The 18,179-nt window shown below is 33.9% G+C and overlaps 1 protein-coding gene and 1 long non-coding RNA gene across 5 annotated transcripts in view; one reads left to right on the top strand and one right to left on the bottom strand.

Moving 5' to 3' along the window:
• Mbt (serine/threonine-protein kinase PAK mbt) overlaps nucleotides 1–9,535 on the top strand; it is a 52,033-nt gene extending 42,498 nt beyond the window's left edge. For 2 of the 4 annotated variants that reach the window (XM_071770070.1, XM_071770071.1), the window contains 6 exons: nucleotides 2,030–2,402; nucleotides 2,829–3,219; nucleotides 3,520–3,930; nucleotides 4,197–4,729; nucleotides 5,136–5,289; nucleotides 5,398–9,535. In XM_071770070.1, the coding sequence (XP_071626171.1) occupies nucleotides 2,030–2,402; nucleotides 2,829–3,219; nucleotides 3,520–3,930; nucleotides 4,197–4,729; nucleotides 5,136–5,289; nucleotides 5,398–5,559 (2,024 nt within the window). In that variant the 3' untranslated portion in view covers nucleotides 5,560–9,535. Of the gene's footprint in view, nucleotides 1–180; nucleotides 376–1,001; nucleotides 1,713–2,029; nucleotides 2,403–2,828; nucleotides 3,220–3,519; nucleotides 3,931–4,196; nucleotides 4,730–5,135; nucleotides 5,290–5,397 lie in introns of those variants that run through there. The other 2 variants (XM_071770073.1, XM_071770072.1) reach the window with 2 other exon arrangements.
• Nucleotides 9,536–16,388: 6,853 nt separating this feature from the next.
• Nucleotides 16,389–17,528, bottom strand: LOC139808084 (uncharacterized). Its single transcript, XR_011730785.1, has 2 exons — nucleotides 17,399–17,528; nucleotides 16,389–17,292 (listed from the first exon to the last, which is right to left on the bottom strand). It is a non-coding gene; the product is annotated as an uncharacterized lncRNA (long non-coding RNA).
• Between the last annotated feature and the right edge of the window lie 651 nt (nucleotides 17,529–18,179).

The following is an 18,179-nucleotide window of genomic DNA, read 5'->3' as shown; positions in this document are numbered from 1 at the left end:
AAAAATTATTCATAAAGAATGTAAGTTATGTGACTCTCTTGCTCTTACAAAATACTTACACGGAACAATTTTTTTAAATTGTTATCTGCTATTGAAAAATAATTATGTTTCATTTGTAATTCAAATATTTTATTTGTAACCCTATATACGCAATCATACGCGTTTTAAATAAAATGTTTCAGTAAAAATGACATTATGGTCATGCTACTTGAAATCGGGAGCCATTTTAATTAGCACGTGCTTAACTGACCAGGAATTAAAAAATTGTCCCAATTCAACCGCACTATACAATAGAGAAAAGTATCAAACAATAAGAAAATAATAATTATTGTTGCGAAAATTACTTGTGCGATAGCTCCATCTATTTTTTTGTCAGTAAGTACCTGTAATATATAAAGTAAAAACTGATTGTGAGATAATGTATTCACCAAGAAATTAAGATAAGTAACACCTGATAGCCGATTTGGGAGAATTACAGGTAAGGTACGTAATGCCCATCCAAACATTTAACGAAAAACAGTATTGCATACCTAGTGGTTTGTTTGAATAAATGCGTGAAGCTTCTCTCTCTCTCTCTCTCTCTCTCTCTCTCTCTCTCTCTCTCTCTCTCTCTCTCTCTCTCTCTCTCTCTCTCACTCTCTCTCTCTCTCTCTCTCTCTCTCTCTCTCTCTCTCTCTCTCTCTCTCTCTCTCTCTCTCTCTCTCACACTCACTCTCTCTCTCTCTCTCTCTCTCTCTCTCTCTCTCTCTCTCTCTCTCTCTCTCTCTCTCTCTCACGTAAAAGCCACTAACAATAAGTCAGTCATGGTAGTAATAATTTGTGTTAAAAATTGTATCATATAATTTATTATTTTTACGAAAAAATGTTATAAATATTAAATCGCAGTTTTTTAAATACAATAACTACCGTTTTAGTAAAAAAAAATCTTCTAAGAATCTTTTACTAAGAATAATTAAGTTTCAAGAATACACACACACACACACACATTTTCGTTTTTATAAAATATTATAATTTAAGCAATAAGAAAAACTTTTATAATGCATACTTTACACATTACTTTACTCGTTATTTATTTTTAGTTGTTACCTCAGTATTTGTTGAAAAAGGCAGAGAATTGATTCGTGATTCCTCCAAGTTAAACCGAAGATGTGTGCGACTCTCGGTCTCGGCGCGAGTTCACCGAGCTGCAACATCGCGCGTTATTTGATCGATGGATTTCCACGCGATCACTCCTCTTTTCCGCGATCGCGATCTCTTCATCTCTGATCTCTCACGATCACTTTCTCTCACATTCTATCCCGCTCTCGCGTCCGGCGCGTCGCGACGCGGCCAGCGCGGCCTCCGTTGGCTTCGTTTTCGCGCTCGCTCGCACAGGTATACATGTGCATACATATACCGCATTTACCTTGCGCGCGCCTGCGCCGCGACGCACGTTTCAGCAAATTGTCATGAACTAAATGCCACGAAAGATTCGTATACTCACCGCGCGGAGCGCCGGTGTTGCGAGTGCGACCTGTCGAGGCGGATGAATGGCGTATTTATGTGTTTTAACGCGCGACATCGCCTATGTTCCGGCCTCCCGGCACCATCGTGAGCCGCGTTCACCCCACGAGCTGCCTGACCTGTCCGAGGAGCGCGTCCTCGCGCATTTCGTCAATTCCAAGCCGACGGGCCTCGGCGGAGCCGCGTCGCAGAGATCGTATCGTCGCTCGGTAGGCGTTGCTGTCACTTGGCTTCCCTTTACTCCGCGTTGTTTTTCACAAATTTTCACTCCGCTCTCGCGCCCGTACGCGCCCAATTTCTGTCACGGTAGCGCAAACGGCAACAGGCCGTACCTTCGGTCTCTAATAAAAAAACATCCGCGGGATACGTAGACTACACCGCGGTGGGAAGATTAGGCGTGTACAAGTGGATACCGTCTCTGACAGAATCGCGTGCTTCTATCCTTGATGGGACAGTCGCTACGTTAGATGATATTGCCAGTGAAACTACCGTGCTGTATCGCTAATAATCGTTGTTTTGAATGCAGGGACAATGTTTACCAAAAAGAAAAAGAAACCGCAGATCTCCACACCGACCAACTTTGAGCACAGAGTGCATACCGGATTCGACAAACGCGAGGGCAAGTTCGTCGGGCTGCCCCTGCAATGGGCTTCCATAGTTGGGAATAACCAGATCCTGAAGTCGACCAACAGACCACTGCCCTTAGTCGATCCAAGCGAGATCACACCTACCGAGATCCTTGACTTGAAGACCATCGTGAGAGGCCACAATGATCCTAGGATAAGTAGACCGCTCGCTACTGACCGAACTGTAGAGAATGGCCTGCCTAAGATCAGTACAGTTGCCCGTTCCAATTCTCTACGTTCCTCGAGTCCACCACGACTCAGGAGAGATTACAGGTATTGCGATCTAGCTTTGCCTAAGGGTCTATCCAGACAAACTTGCATAGGTGCATAAGCATACACATAAGGAAATGGATTGGTGTATTTTCTTATGCACATGTATATGGACTAATCAATTTTCTTATGCTTATGTTTATGCGCTATGCAAGTTTGTCAGGATAGACCCTCTCATACCTACACTCACAGTATCGCATGAAACATATAAGTTGTTTGAAATATAAAATGATTTAAAAGTACATATATTGTTTAATAAATATAATAGAATTTTTGTTGATATAAAGACTGATACACTGTAAACGACCATATCTATATAATTGATACAAATAAATTAAGCAAATTAAGTTAGTCACAGATATTCTCGCATTATCTCGAAACATTTTAATAAGATTAATGGCAGGAATGATTTTTTCTTTTATTTTGTAGGCATAACAGCAATCTTCCGCCATCCGTCCCCGAAGGTCAAGAGATACCTTCGAACGTTAATCAGGGCTTTACAAACTTTGGCAAGCCGCATAACTACATCGATAAACTAAGACAAAATTCCCCGAGCGTTGGCAGTGGACTAAATTCCAGCATGCAGAACATGATTCCAAATCTTCAAAATCTCAATCCTAATATGCAATCCTCGCCAAATTTAACTCACTCGGGATCAAATGTACCAAACTTATCCTTAAATTTCCAAAACTTAAGTCCTATTGTAAATTCACAAGCTCCAGTACAAAATCCAAATAACCCGCAACTCCTCGATACGGAATTTCACAGACTAAATTCGCAAATGGCTATGACGTCAGGCCAATATAATGGCAATGTACAGGTAATAATATATTGAGACTTTAATAACTACATACTTTAAAAATATTTGCGGCATTTATAATCTTGCCATTTTAATTAATTTATGATATAATTATAATTTTGCGTTTTATTACACTAACAAAATTACATACGTTAAATTGAATCTTCTAGCTCAATGTATGCAAAAGAACAATTTAAACATATTGTACCCTATCAAAATGTAAAAGTTGAAATATTAAAGCTTCTGTTATGTTTTTAAAAAGGCCGAATATATTCTTAAAGAATAAATAACAATTGTACAGTAATATTATTTGATTTATAGGGTTCAACTATGGAGGCGTCGAGGGAACATCAAGTTGGCCAAAATGTCTTGTTACACAAGTTACAGCCAAAAATTTCGCCAGTGGGTTCAATAGCTTCGCAACGACCTCTGAGTCAATTGAGTTCACATAATATTAATAAATATTCTCAGGCATACATGTCTGAAAATCCATCCAACCTCCAATCGCATTTGAAGAAACCGATAGAAACTTCCCAATCGATGCATAATTTGTCAAAACCGAGCATCCCGTCCGCAGTATCAGGGACCAGTTCTACTCCAGATCAAAACCAAAACATGAAAAGTGCCGTCTCCTCAGGGAACTTGGCGGTTGGTGCAAGTTCGAACAATACCAATAAACAAACGGAGCAGAGACTTACGCACGAACAGTTTCGAGCTGCTTTACAGATGGTGGTATGTAAAATTTATGTTTATTACACAGTACACTATATTGTTGATCACAACATTATTATTCAAAAAATGTTATCTTCAAAGCAAATATTCTTATTTTCTTAAGTCTATTTTGTAAATGAGATATGAACGGTTATAATTAAATTCTTATATTATTGCTATACTGAGTTAAAAGTGAAATGGAACAAACAAGTTTTGCAGTCTAGAACTTATTTTTATAATTTTTATGACGTGATGTTTACGTATCCTGCATGTGCATTTATCTTTAGGTGAGTCAAGGCGATCCAAGAGAAAATTTGGAGAATTTCCTGAAGATTGGCGAAGGTAGTACAGGAACTGTATGCATAGCTACGGATAAGAGTACAAACCGTCAAGTTGCAGTCAAGAAAATGGATTTAAGGAAACAACAAAGACGCGAATTACTTTTTAACGAAGTCGTTATTATGAGGGACTACCATCATCCAAATATAGTCGAGATGTATAATAGTTTTTTGGTAGACGATGAATTATGGGTAGTTATGGAGTATCTAGAGGGAGGTGCACTAACTGATATCGTAACACACTCAAGAATGGACGAAAGTCAGATAGCTACAGTATGTTCTCAATGTCTCAAGCCACTGGCGTATTTACATTCACAAGGTGTTATACACAGGGATATTAAGTCTGATTCAATATTACTTACGGCCGACGGCAGAGTAAAACTGTCAGATTTTGGTTTCTGTGCTCAAGTCTCTCAAGAATTACCAAAGCGAAAGTCTCTCGTAGGAACCCCATACTGGATGAGTCCCGAAGTTATTTCAAGGTATTTTATACTGTTATCTGTTTCTTATAAAGTAATACAAATTTTATGTTTTATATTTACATTGTTATAGAGAAAAATAAATTACAAATGCAGTAAGAGTAGTACACGAAGTACCTGAGAAATGTATATATTTTTCTGTTTATATATTTTTAAAATTTTCTTGCATTTTTCTTTAAAAACTTTAGAATACAAGATATTTTAGACTTCTATTGAGATGGTGACTTTAAATATCGCGATTATTTCAATTTTTTGGCAAATATTATACGGTCGTGTCTATCGCAAAAAAAAAATATTTAAATTCTCTGTATAAGAGTCCAGACGGAGGAACTCCTCAAATAATTCATAAACTGCCAAAAGGCATGTATTTGGCTGGTAACTAAAACTATTGTTTTATCTTTAATTATAGGTTGCCATATGGACCTGAAGTGGATATCTGGTCGTTAGGAATAATGATCATTGAAATGATCGACGGTGAGCCACCATTTTTCAATGAGCCACCTCTACAAGCTATGAGACGCATCAGGGATATGCCACCACCAAAACTAAAGAATTTTCATAAAGTAAGATCAATCATTTTTTAAATTAATTTTAACACAAACTCATCATGTCAGTAGACAATTGTAAGTTCTAAATTCAGAAAATGAGTAACGTATGTTCTTTATTTTCAGGTTAGTCCACGCCTTCAAGGTTTCCTTGAGCGAATGCTCGTGCGTGATCCAGCGCAACGGGCAACGGCAGCTGAATTATTGCAACACCCATTCCTTAGGCAGGCTCAAAGTCCTAGTATCTTGATTCCGTTAATGAGAGGCGCCAGACATACAAATTGTTGACGAGGTTACACCTTTGTAAGCTAGAACGTTAGTCAAGGCAGATATTTCATTACCAGAATAATCATATCCTCGACAATGTCGTGTTAAGCTACTTATTCGCTAAAGGCAGCTTTTGGCAGTTTATGAATTATTTGAGGAGTTCTGCCGTCTGGACTCTTATACAGAGAATTTAAATATATTTTTTTCTTTTTTGCGATAGACACGACCGATTGAGAGATGATAATATTCGATAAAATTCACACGTATCAATGTTAATACCGTATAATATTGACGCTTCAGAATTCTTTAATTATAAAACTGATAAATCATTTTCTGAAACTAAAGACAATAATGTTATTCTATTATTCGCAGATTTTTAGATTTCTGCATAAAATTTCAAGTTCTAATACACATAAATGAATTCTTTCGGTCGTGCCTAATATACGTATGTAATATATGAATTTATAACTATATTTTAGAAAATATTAAATAGGAAAGTCTTCAAATCTCATGATCATTATCAATTGTTGTTTGAACTTTACATTCCAATCGGGCCTGAAGTTGTAAGTATTATTTTGAAAATAGTTTACTACATTCCAGAGTATTGTTTTATATGTATTATTTTAGTAACTTGACAAGTCTGCATTTATGAAAAATGATATAATATATCAAACATTCCTCAACTATTGGCACTGCCGATGTTTGATTCGCGATAGTAAGATCAAACATTGTTTTAATGTTATAACAGATAATTCTAATTTTGAGATATTTGCAAAATGCATTTTCACTCAAGTGCCTTTATGATTAACACTATCGCAACGATTAACTTGTCATTATAAAGCACTATTTATTAACAGTAATGGGTTTTAGGCATATTGAATTACTTTGAATATGACGAAAACCTAAAACTGCTTCATATTATTCAAAACGCAGATCTATACAGGGTGTAACATAAATGTGGGCCGCTATTTCAGAGGTGTATTCTATTCATCAAAATGAGCAAAAAAGTTCATGTAAATACAATTCAATTATTATTGTATATTAATTTCGATATTTGAATTTAATATCAAATATTAATTTTTATATTTGAATACTTCTAAAGGAAGTCTTTCTAGACTTTCTTTTTTAAATAATATTCAAAATAATTCGAATCTGTACGTAATCAAATTGATTCAAAGTTTTCAAGCAAGAAATTTGAATCCCCATTATTACTTATTTGTATAAAATGTTCCAGCCATGCAATATTTTTTCACTATTACTGTCTTGCTAAATTTATTAAAAGCCATATTTAAAGTGACTTAATCAGTATACTTAATTTTATTTTTTCTAAATAAAAGTATCATATATATATATATATATATATATATATATATATATACTTTTTGACTATACATATATTGTCAAAGATACACCTCAACTGTGAACTTTTGTAATATTGTATTTTTATTTTGCTAAAAAGGGTTAACTTTTGATCATCTTTAGAGCTTTAAAGACTGGGATATATATTTGATTGTTACCTGAAATTAATATTGAAATAACTTGGCAGTATTGCAAAGAATGTCCAGAAAGTAATGTAACAAATCTTTTTTTATTCGCAATTTATTAGTAGTAATAGTTGTAGTGTTAATAGTATGTAATAGTAATAGAGTAGTAATAGTAGAGTAATAGTAGTATTAGTATCTTTATTGTTTCCCTCAGGATTAAAGTGATTTCTATTTCCTTACTTAATTTACTCTAATTTATATAGACTAAGTTCAATTCAATTACAAATTCATAATTAACTTAATTGTTAAATTTTGTGTAAAAGAGGCATGCAATTGTGAAACAGATATGCAGTTCAATATATTACTGGCGTGCTTTGCTTAGACATTATTATTATTAGACGATCTTACTGAATGACCAAAAAATAACTTGTTTGTTCTTGATGCGTTGCGAAATATTATAAATTGACAGTACTGAAAATCTATAGTTCATTATACATTACAATTAGATTAAATAATCTATAGTTATGTAATCTATAAATTTTCAGTAAACAGTAGTATATTTTGGACTGCACTATGTTCTTCACGCAAACTCTAAATTTCATTTCAGCACCATTCTAAATATTTGTTACTAGAACGTACTTTTATGCATTACAATCAATCTATAAAATTCAGTGGCATATTCTGTTATACTGTGGTTAACTATTTTAACTCGTTGTTTTTAAATGTTAGATCTTCTCTAATTTCAGCAATCGCTCAATTTATTATATCTCACTTTTCATAGTTTATTCTATAATCTTTATAAATTTTTGTTTATTACATTTCTCTCCTTTTTGTTTTATATTCTTTTTTTTTTACTTTATTACGGTCGAATATCGCAACAGCAGTATTGCTGATGTCTCATACACATATTTTTCTTACTTTTGTATACTTGTCGGTCTTGTAAAATATCAAATTTGTATGTTTGTAATAAAGTTATTATTATTATTATTATTATATTTTACATACATATTAGTCGTTATTTGCTTCCTTAAGGTATTATTTTTGTCTAATAAGAATCAATTGGGAGAATAAGCATGTTGCATTACTTTCCGGGCATATTCTTCGTATAATATAACATTTACAAAGAAGAAACGTAAAAAAAACCATATGTGAGTTATAACTAAAACATGAATTTATATTGCCTTCATAAATATACAATATAGATAAATATTACACAGATGATATATATAAATAGTATTTTATTCCTAATAATTTCTTGAAAATTTGAAATTATATAGATATATTTACATTATTTTGTAACAGATTGTCACAGTTGATAAAATGGTATTCTTAGTGAAAGATATGTGATATTTTATTACAAATGATATAGTTATACGACATCATAATGTTCACTTTATGTAAACTAATAAATATTTAAATGATAGGAGTGAAAATTAATAAAAATGCAGTAAGGAACATTAAACGAATTAGTGGAAATATCTCCAAAATTAATTTACATTATACTGGATTAAACATACATTTTATTACATAGCGCTACATTGATGAATTAACTGTGCAACTAAAGAGTTGCACATAATTAGATTATTGTTTAAACCAATACTATTTGAACAGGGTTACGTTATATCATTTTAATATCAATAATCTAATAAGTGTGAAATATGTTGTACGTAGATCCATATATATATATATATGAAAATATTTACAAAAATGCCTAATTTTGATAAGGAATTTACTATGCTTTTAGGTATATCATTAGTGTATGTATGTAATGAAAAAGAGATCAGGAATGTTGCGAAATGGCAGAAGGCGAAATCGTGATTCTTTTATAGTAATAAAACATGTACTCGTGTACATGTTTTATTTAAGATGTATATTCTCTGTCATCGTATTATATATATTTTTTGTACAATCAAGATTATTGCAATTTAACTTGGATTTTTGTCTTTGTCGTTTGGAATTAAGTCTTACAACTTCTATTGCAGTTTAATTTACACACGATTAAAAAACATTATTATTACATTTAATATTTGTGCATCGGACTGTTGATATCGTATTTTCAACCATGCAATTTTTTCGGCAATTAATTGAAATTATTACGTACTATTTATTGAAAGAAATGCGTGATATACCAAATCTACCCATAGATTCAAGTGCAGCTAAATGATAGTCAACAGCTTTTTTTGAAGATATATGTTTAAAACAACTTATCTGCAATCAACGTGTCAAACAGATCTGTCCGACCATACTCGCCATATATTTAAGTAATTATAACGTTATAAGGAAGCTATTTTAGAAAATCTATCATATCTTACATTACATTATGGATTAAAATTTTTTCTGTATACTATATCTAATAGAAATTCGAATTTTTTTGTAGCGTGATCTGACTAAACAAACATGTTGGCAAACTGAAGCTATTGTGTGTAGTGTCCAAAAATTGATTGCGTATAAGTGCAGGATTATTTTACATATGTTGTACATTTATTACATAATAAAGAATCTATTTACAAAAACTCGCACAAATTTTTATAAACTTCAATATTTTTAATATAATTATTTCTCACGTGCCTTTGGAAAATTTTTAATACATTGTATTAATTCCTAAAGTGTTATTTGCGCAAGAAAAACTAATTTATAAATATTAAAATTACGCACTTATATTATAAATATCTTTTTAGTTATTATTTTAGTTATTGATTTTGTTATTATTTTTATAGGTACATTTTTGTTATGCTAGAGAGAAGCCTGAGAGAGGCCATCCTAGTCTTTTTCGTGGAATCATCGGAAGCCCCTGTACATTAGCGCCAGTACCTACATCCATTTTCAAGAATTTTTTTGACTCACCTAACTCGATGCGCAACGGACGGAGTTATGCAGCCACGTAGCTACGATGATACTGTAACATACAAACATAAGATTCAATTTAAAAAAATGCTCAAAATAATCATTTCAAAAGATAAAATTTTTACGCGTCTCTAATTCATCTTTTAATGAAATATTTAGCAATAATTAGTTATTTACCGAAAAAGATCTTTACTAGAGTAAAATTTTTAATAATTTCTCTTTCTCTAATTACGTCTAATTTATCGAGGTAAAACAATTTAAATAAATATAAACGAATTATATGAATTTTATACAGATAAGAGATATGATGCTTACCCCAAGGTTGCTCCGCCGGTGCCCGATGTCTCTCCAAGACCTCCTCCTCCTCTCAGGACGTCAGGACTTCTCCTTCTTCTCCCGTCGCACAGGACACTCGCGAGAAACACTCGCGGATAATAAATTGCATTCGCGCGCGGACTAATTTCAGTAAACGTCTTTCTCGCGCGATACTGTACGGCACTCCCGTTTAAATTGACGACGTCTCCGCCTCGAGCGAGCGATTCGATTCGCGCGACACATTTATTCACGACACTTGATACACTTGAATCTTGATGCAAATTATTGAGCGCGTCGTCGATTATTCCCGCGAAACGAGGAGCAGGAATGCCAATCGCGCGAACGAGCGCGCGTTTCGAATAACAGCACCCACGTCACGGCACGGAGCACGGCGACGCGCGCGGAGCACAAACACTTGACACCTGTCCGAAATTCATCAAGAGAATGATTGAGTAACAAATCCGCGGGTAACGGTATTTCGAGCGTCGACGAAAACAAGTAGCAAGGCCGTCTCGCCGATGGAAACAATCGTCCGCTGCTCCGAAATCGGCGGATTCATTCAACGGTCGCGGGCGTCGCGGCATCTTGACGACGTGACTGCCGAGTGCCGCGCCGGCCCAATCGTTATACCTGGACACGTATCTGTGTCTGGATGCCTTTAAAAAAATATAAATTTCTGAAAATAAACATTTGGATATGATAACTGAAGTTTCGAACTACAAGAAAAAATACTTTTATCTTTGATTTTAATTCGCGTTATACTTATAAATAATAAAGGTGTCCGGATATAGGTACATGTCCGGGTATTGGTACCTTTACCTCACGTATCATGGAACAGAATCATGGACATAGTGTGTTACCCATCGGAAATATATTCGTGGCTACGTAGTTCAATGTGCACGTTTTGTGCGCAGAGGCGCCAGTAAACAGGTTTCTATCTAAAACATAAGTACGCGTCCACTCTCAGACTTCTTTCCGTTTAAACCAAACTCCGATTAATTATCAAATAATGCATTTGTTAATAAGGATAGGATTTCAATCGTATGCTAATACATAGAAAGAAAAATTATATTAAGATAGACGTCAAAAATTTGAACAAAAACCGTAAGCAATTTTGTCGATTGAATTACTCGCCAATTAAGTTAATCAATTTAGTTGGAGGATCCCCGACTGAGAACGCTTCATTTATTATATGGCATGTTACATGCTTTTTTTTTAAGCTACTCTTTCCCCAATTGTTATAGTTTTTTTTCTCTTCCATGCGCAAACATATGTTTATCTTTGTTTTGAATGTAGAAAGTATAAAGAATGCAGATAAAGAGAATAAAGAGAATAGAACTCTCATCGTACTAATGCATACACGCAATGAAAGATACTTTGACGGATTAGAGAAATTAAAAACTGGAAAGAGAAAGAAAAAGATAATTCAATGTTTGTGAGATTGCATTTTTTTCTGGAAACAGATTTGAAATATTACTACGAAATATCGTTTTTCTGAAGTTTTTATTTTTTCATTTTTGTCACTTACAGTTCCCTTTTTCACCTGCCATGACTTTTTGGTTGTATTTTTTACACGCTCGTATTTAATACATGTAAAATAACTGAGATATCTAAAAACAAAATTTTCTTTTTGTTTTTTTATTGAAACTTCTACTAAAAAGACTGGTAACAAATTTTTTATTGGTATCCGAAGGGAGTTGCACTAGGCATAGTGGCGATATTGCGGTCAAAATAGTGCATGCAGTATTTATAGAAATATATATCGATGGTATATTGCAACACAAACGTTATAAACGAGAAAACAGTTTTTACAAAATCTCCAGGGAAATCATTGAATGAAAAAATATTAAAAAATAATAAAAAATTGATATTATTTTCATTATCTTTCTCATAAACTACACATGTTCCGTGCTGTCTTTAATAAATTTAATTTTTTCGTCGTTACTGAACTTACTTTAATTTACGTAAATTGTACTTGTCGAATTTTGTCTCTATTATCTATCAGTATATAGTATAAGCAGTAAATTTATCTAATTGATCAGATTACGGATGTAGCCAAGTACAACCTTGTAAGTTTAAGTAGACTCACTTACAAGCTATACAACGGTGAAGCTAAGGAGTTCCGAGATAATAATTAATATCCAATTACTAACAGAGCAACTTTAGTTTTCCACGATGGTGAGCTTAATTAAGTGCTGCCTTCATCAATAATATAGGGTGTTGTATGCACGTGTATATTCATAAAACATATGAGCTGAAACATTTATCAGGTCGCGTTTCACGACGTTTTCAGCTTCTGGATTGAAATTTTAAGGGATTTGCGAGCGGAGATGGAACGATTTTCTCGGCAGGTTATTACTGTAATCGCTTCCTCGTTCATATCTGTATTTTGAGAACCACTGTGCATCTGTGCATTATCCGCGACACATCACATGACTGAAGCTGCGTGAACGTAGCATGAAGTTTCCTCTAGGTTCCCGTCGAAGGTAAATTACATTTAACCCTTCGATTGCTGCACGTTACGTGCATATAAGCTACTGAAGCGAACAGATCCATACGCTGTCTTCTGTACAGTAGACTTGCAACGTGAATGCACTAACGCGGTTAGGAAATTATGCGATTACGTAATAGAACTTGCATGTATGCATGTGTGATCGACCTTCGATTTACAATGGCACTTATGTAATTATCAGATCCTTTCAATATGCTCAAGATTTTTAAAATAGTACGTAAAACTTTCAAGACAAGAAACAAAAGTATATTGTGAAAAAAGAAAATACGATTTTATTTGCATAATCGTTTAAAGATTTATGCATTGCTACATAGCAATTATGAATATAATATATAATTATGTTCATAATTTCTATTTCACAAAGTTAAAATGCAGTTTAAATGTAGACTATTAAAAAGATGATTAGAAAATATAGTTTGGATATTTTCCTGATAACCTTACTAAAATTGTATTTTAATCACGTTATGTTTTAATTTTTTCAATTTTTAATATAGGAGCAAAAGATTGAAGTTTGCATTAAATAGGTAGTTACGAAATGTAATAATTCTTCGAATTTACTAAATGCTTTGAATAAAAAAGTTTTCCAAATCTCTTTTTAACAAATATTTGAATCTCAAGTGCTATTAGTTTATATGTAAATTCAAGCTGATGATCTTATCAATATGTTGAAGATAGTGTATAAGCTACGTGGCACACAAAAAGCAAAAAGAATTGTAATTTTTCTGAAAAACTATCATGTAATCTATACAGTGTTAATATTATTTATATTTAATATTTAATAATATTATTAACATTATATTTAAAAATATCTAATCTTGTACATAACATTAATTTTAAAAGCACTAAGAAAATTAATATTCCGTATCTCGGACGTTCTAAATACATGAGAAAAAATTTAACTCATTACTTATTTGAAAAAATATGAAAAAAAACACGAAATAACATTGTCAGTTTGCAATCGGATTATAGCCTTGAACGGTTTAAAAAATATGGAACGAATATCTCGCTGGAATTTGCGAACTGATGCAAGATGGGACAAAGGTGGAAAACGCGACAGATCAATCTTTGTACATCAAAGACCGGATATTCTGAAATATATTGCTCTTATCTTCCGTAGGTATGCCCTTCCCTTCGTTTTGCGTAATATACGCGCACACGAAGGAATCGTGCATCTGCGAACCCTGTTGTTGCCCCGTGGAATGCAAAGGAACGAGGGAGTTCACGGATGATCGCTCCGCGAATCGGTTGGCGACCGAGCCGTCAGTCATCCAGGAAATTCCATTGTCGATGGAAAAATCGGGACTACGATCGGTACGACTCGGTCGTTGCCTCCATTATTACGACCCCGCGCCCCCGATTCTGCGGATTCGTTCAGTTTCCGGAGACAACGGCGAGACGAAACAACGTGAGTTATTGTATGAAAATACGATCGCACGAGATCAGCGCGTTGAGCAAACGTTACGATCGCGCGTAAACGGTGACTTAAACGTATTGAAGTATCGACATAAAGTCGACATATGTTTATTCGACGCGGTATGTACATACAGCAAATTTATATGATATAATTCGCGTAATTATATTTATAAAGTCGCTCTCACTTTTGTCCGCTCTATGTACAAGTTTGTGTAAGCTTCATTCACGCGAGTTGCATCTGCATAACATGCGATGCTTAGATTTTCCGACATTATTCTCTTTTTCGATTAAATTCTCGACATTCAGAGTTTGTTTCGAGACTACGCTTACATTATCCCATTCTCAAAGCAGGGTGTCGAGATTTCCATATAAATATGGCCTCGCGATTGCTGTCGCGTCTCGGTGGTCACAGCTCAACGATCTTACACAAATGAACGCATAAATTAAACTCCTTGTCCTGATGTACACGCGATGACTCACGCACGCAAACAGCGTCAAATCGTTGACGATATTTGTCGCTCCTGAAATTTTATAAATAGTTAATTGTAATTATAATTGTAACTGTAATTGCAATTGTAAGTGAAACCGCGATGTAACATCGGAAAATTAGATAAAGTTTCAGTTTTATTTTATTGTTTATATGACATAGGTATATGAAAGGATCTAACCATTCGTGAAATTATGATATTGATAGATTGATAGATGCATTGACAATGACAAACACAATAACAAAATGATTTTATGCATAGCCATAGAATAATATAATTTACATAATTATGTTACGAGTTACCGGTTAAATAACAAAAACTAAAAATAATAATAACTAATAATAATTTAGTAATAATAAACTTAATAATAATAAATTTAATAGTAATAAATAAAGAAGTAATAGCGTGTGCTGCGTACAGATATCGAGTGTCTCATGAAGTAATTAATGCATTATATTTCCTATTAATCTGCGTTTAGAATACATTTTATATTTGTAAAACATTGCATTGTTATATTATAATTAGAAACGTATTCATGGCAGATAATAGCACACATCAGCATGCAATTTACGAGAAAAGAAATCGCTTATAGTGTGTTTATCTTTGGTATTTCGCGGCTGATCGGCGCGTGATCCCGTGCGACAAGCTGATTTTCTCCGCTCTCAGGCGCGGCGAAACGTGCGGATCGTTTTCGATTTTTCACGCGTACTGATTCGTAGATAAACAGAATGTAAAGGGTATTTCCGTAAAGCACAGCTGGTGCCTGAAGCGAGGACCAGTATATTTACACGTGTAATCGTTCTTTGATTTATAGGGGACCAAAAGAGAGAGGTCGAGAGGGAGAGGGGAAGAATGGAGGGTTCCTTTACACCCCGGTTCCGACCCTTCTGATTCGCGCGCTGAATCAATCATCATAAGCTACGATTGTTCGCAACACGCGCTTTCCTTTCGCCCATTTTACAATCGTCCGATACTTTAAACACTATTTCGTATAATGAATAATTGCTTGTCTCACAGTTACACTGTTTCATGTTTTTTCAAATATTTGTACGAGATGCGGAATCTTAATTTGTCTAGTGCTTTTAAAATAACAGTATATAAAAAGTTATGTTTACAATATTAATATCATATAATATTTCGCAAAAAAATCACAAACATTGTTTTCGTCAAACACGCAACAAACATTAAAGTTGCAATACAAAAATATGTGATCGATGCGTACAAGAGTTAAACAAATTTTTGAAGCATGTTTACTTTTGCCTGTACATAAATGTCAACTACTCTGCGTTGGTGTTTGCTGTTAGATTTATTGGACAAGTACATGTTATCGAAATTAAATGGCAATCATTTGGATACGTCACATACGTCGCCGGGAATTTCCGGTATAATGCAACGCTTAACTTCCGTTTATTTCGCTCAAAGTTTGAAGCTATAGACGAGGTCATGGGTCATTTAATTTATACTCGAAAACATTATAACTCAGGCGAAGCCCCTGAGGGATTGAACGGTGTCGACGTGTGTGAGAGAGATTGTCACGGGATGTTACACTCCCTTCCTGTTCATCTGGTCGACAGCTTTGTCCATCTACCGTCATCCTTTGGTCTCCTCCCCCGCGCGGTCCTTGCTCTTTGAAACCTACTTTCATTCCGTGTAATAGCTTTTTGAATGTCGCGGCTCAATGCGAAGCACGTGGAGTGTATCGGCTGGTTATTGCGGTGCGTTGATTCCTGAAAAGAAGACCGCATGAACATACGGTGGAAAGCCCGTCGGGAACCTCATTTCCCATGTTATCCGTTTTTTTTTTTTTTTTTTTTTTTAATTGTGGGCAGGAACGAAGCAAATGTGCCAATGATCATTAGCCGCTATAGAGATGTCTTTTTCTTTCTCTTACACAATTGAGTCATATGATGCATATGAGTTTTGCAATTTCGTTTAATTGTTAAAAAGAGAAAAGTTTTTTTTGCAATAATATGTTTAAGATAGCAATATATTATCTTTATTTCATAAAAATTCTATGTTTATACATAAGAATATGTTCTTTGATTTACTCTGGTTTTCTTATTTAATATATGAGAACAGATGACATAGAAAATTAATTAAATATAATATAAATGATTAAAAAACTTATTAAAGAAATGACGTGCTAAAAAACTCTAAGATTCTTATTTTTTATAATATTATTTTTACAGCGAAAAGAGGTAAACACTTTTTCTCGCAGTATAAACTAATTAATTATTAAAGGTACAATTTTTTTGAGGAGATTATAACAACTCAATAAAATAAAAATGAACCATAAAACCATCGAATCATCACAAGAAAAGAATCTTTCACAATAACATATAATGGTCACATCAATGGTTGTTAGCATCCTATAAAGTTTCTAAGCGGTAACTTCTATTCCAAGAAAAATACTTTTTATCGTCTTCCGAATAGTAAGAAGAATAACTTGTCTTTAAATAAAAAACCTAGGCTATATCTAGTATAATGATATCTAGAAATTTATGGTGTAAGGAAAACGTTTGTTTCCTAACTTGTGTGTCTCTAATACAATGAAATAAGGGTAAGCCATTGATAGGCCAAATTATTATGCGTGCAATAGGTCTTTTATATACAATGGATGTAGTTGTTAGGGGTGATGAAACACTTGTAAAGTTTTTAAGCTTAACTTCCATGTAGATTCTTCTTTTTCCGTGCTTCTCTGAAAAGCAACAGGGATAATTTATTTTGAGCCATTTTAAACAAAGGCCAAGTTCTATCGTAGAGTCGTGATTTATATTATACCACAGAGTGTAACAAGAACTCACGAAAAACTTCGGTAAAGGCAACCTGTTCTCGTCAATCGAGAGGATCCTTTGTTGCCGTAGGACAACGCGACCCTATACTGCATAGAGATCACGCGACAGATGATTGCAAAGTTAGGTTCGAAGGTTCTGCCTCATCCATCATACCTTCCATTTCGCTATGGTTTACCATCTATTTCGAGATCTGTTTCTTTTCTGAAACAAACAACGGAAAATGATTAACAATTATAGAGATTTTAAAAATGTATAAATTGTCTTTTACTGTTAAAACAATTAAAATTTATATGCATAATTTATGTATATATTGGAAAAAATTATTGAACGTACAGTCTACTTTGATTAATAAAGATTATTTAGATTAATAAATATATTGTGGCAAAAAAATTCTTTACTTTCTTTATTTTTCTCTCTCTTTCTTTTTCTTTATTCGAAAAAACTCAATTTCTATTGAATTTGATACTTCAAAATCGCTTTTTCTTTATCTGCCAAAACAATATATAACAAACAAATTTATAATGAACCGTTGCAGTTGGCTACTGAAAGTATGAGCATCCAAGAAGACACAGCTGCCGAATCCGGAAAAGTACTACTCTTTTGTAAAGCTTGGTTTTGTCCGGATTCATTACGAGAGAGTCTGGTTGGTCTTTCTTCTCAACAGAGAAGTCCTTTTAACTGTTGAACAACCACGAATCTGTCTCAAAGTCAAAGTATAAACGGTTGCACGGTCATTGCAATCGAAATAATTTGCAATTTACTCATGTGGAAGAATTAAGAAATTGAAATT

Source organism: Temnothorax longispinosus, chromosome 2 (assembly GCF_030848805.1).
Source record: "Temnothorax longispinosus isolate EJ_2023e chromosome 2, Tlon_JGU_v1, whole genome shotgun sequence".
NCBI lineage: Eukaryota > Metazoa > Arthropoda > Insecta > Hymenoptera > Formicidae > Temnothorax > Temnothorax longispinosus.
This window is presented reverse-complemented; position numbering and strand designations above follow the sequence as displayed.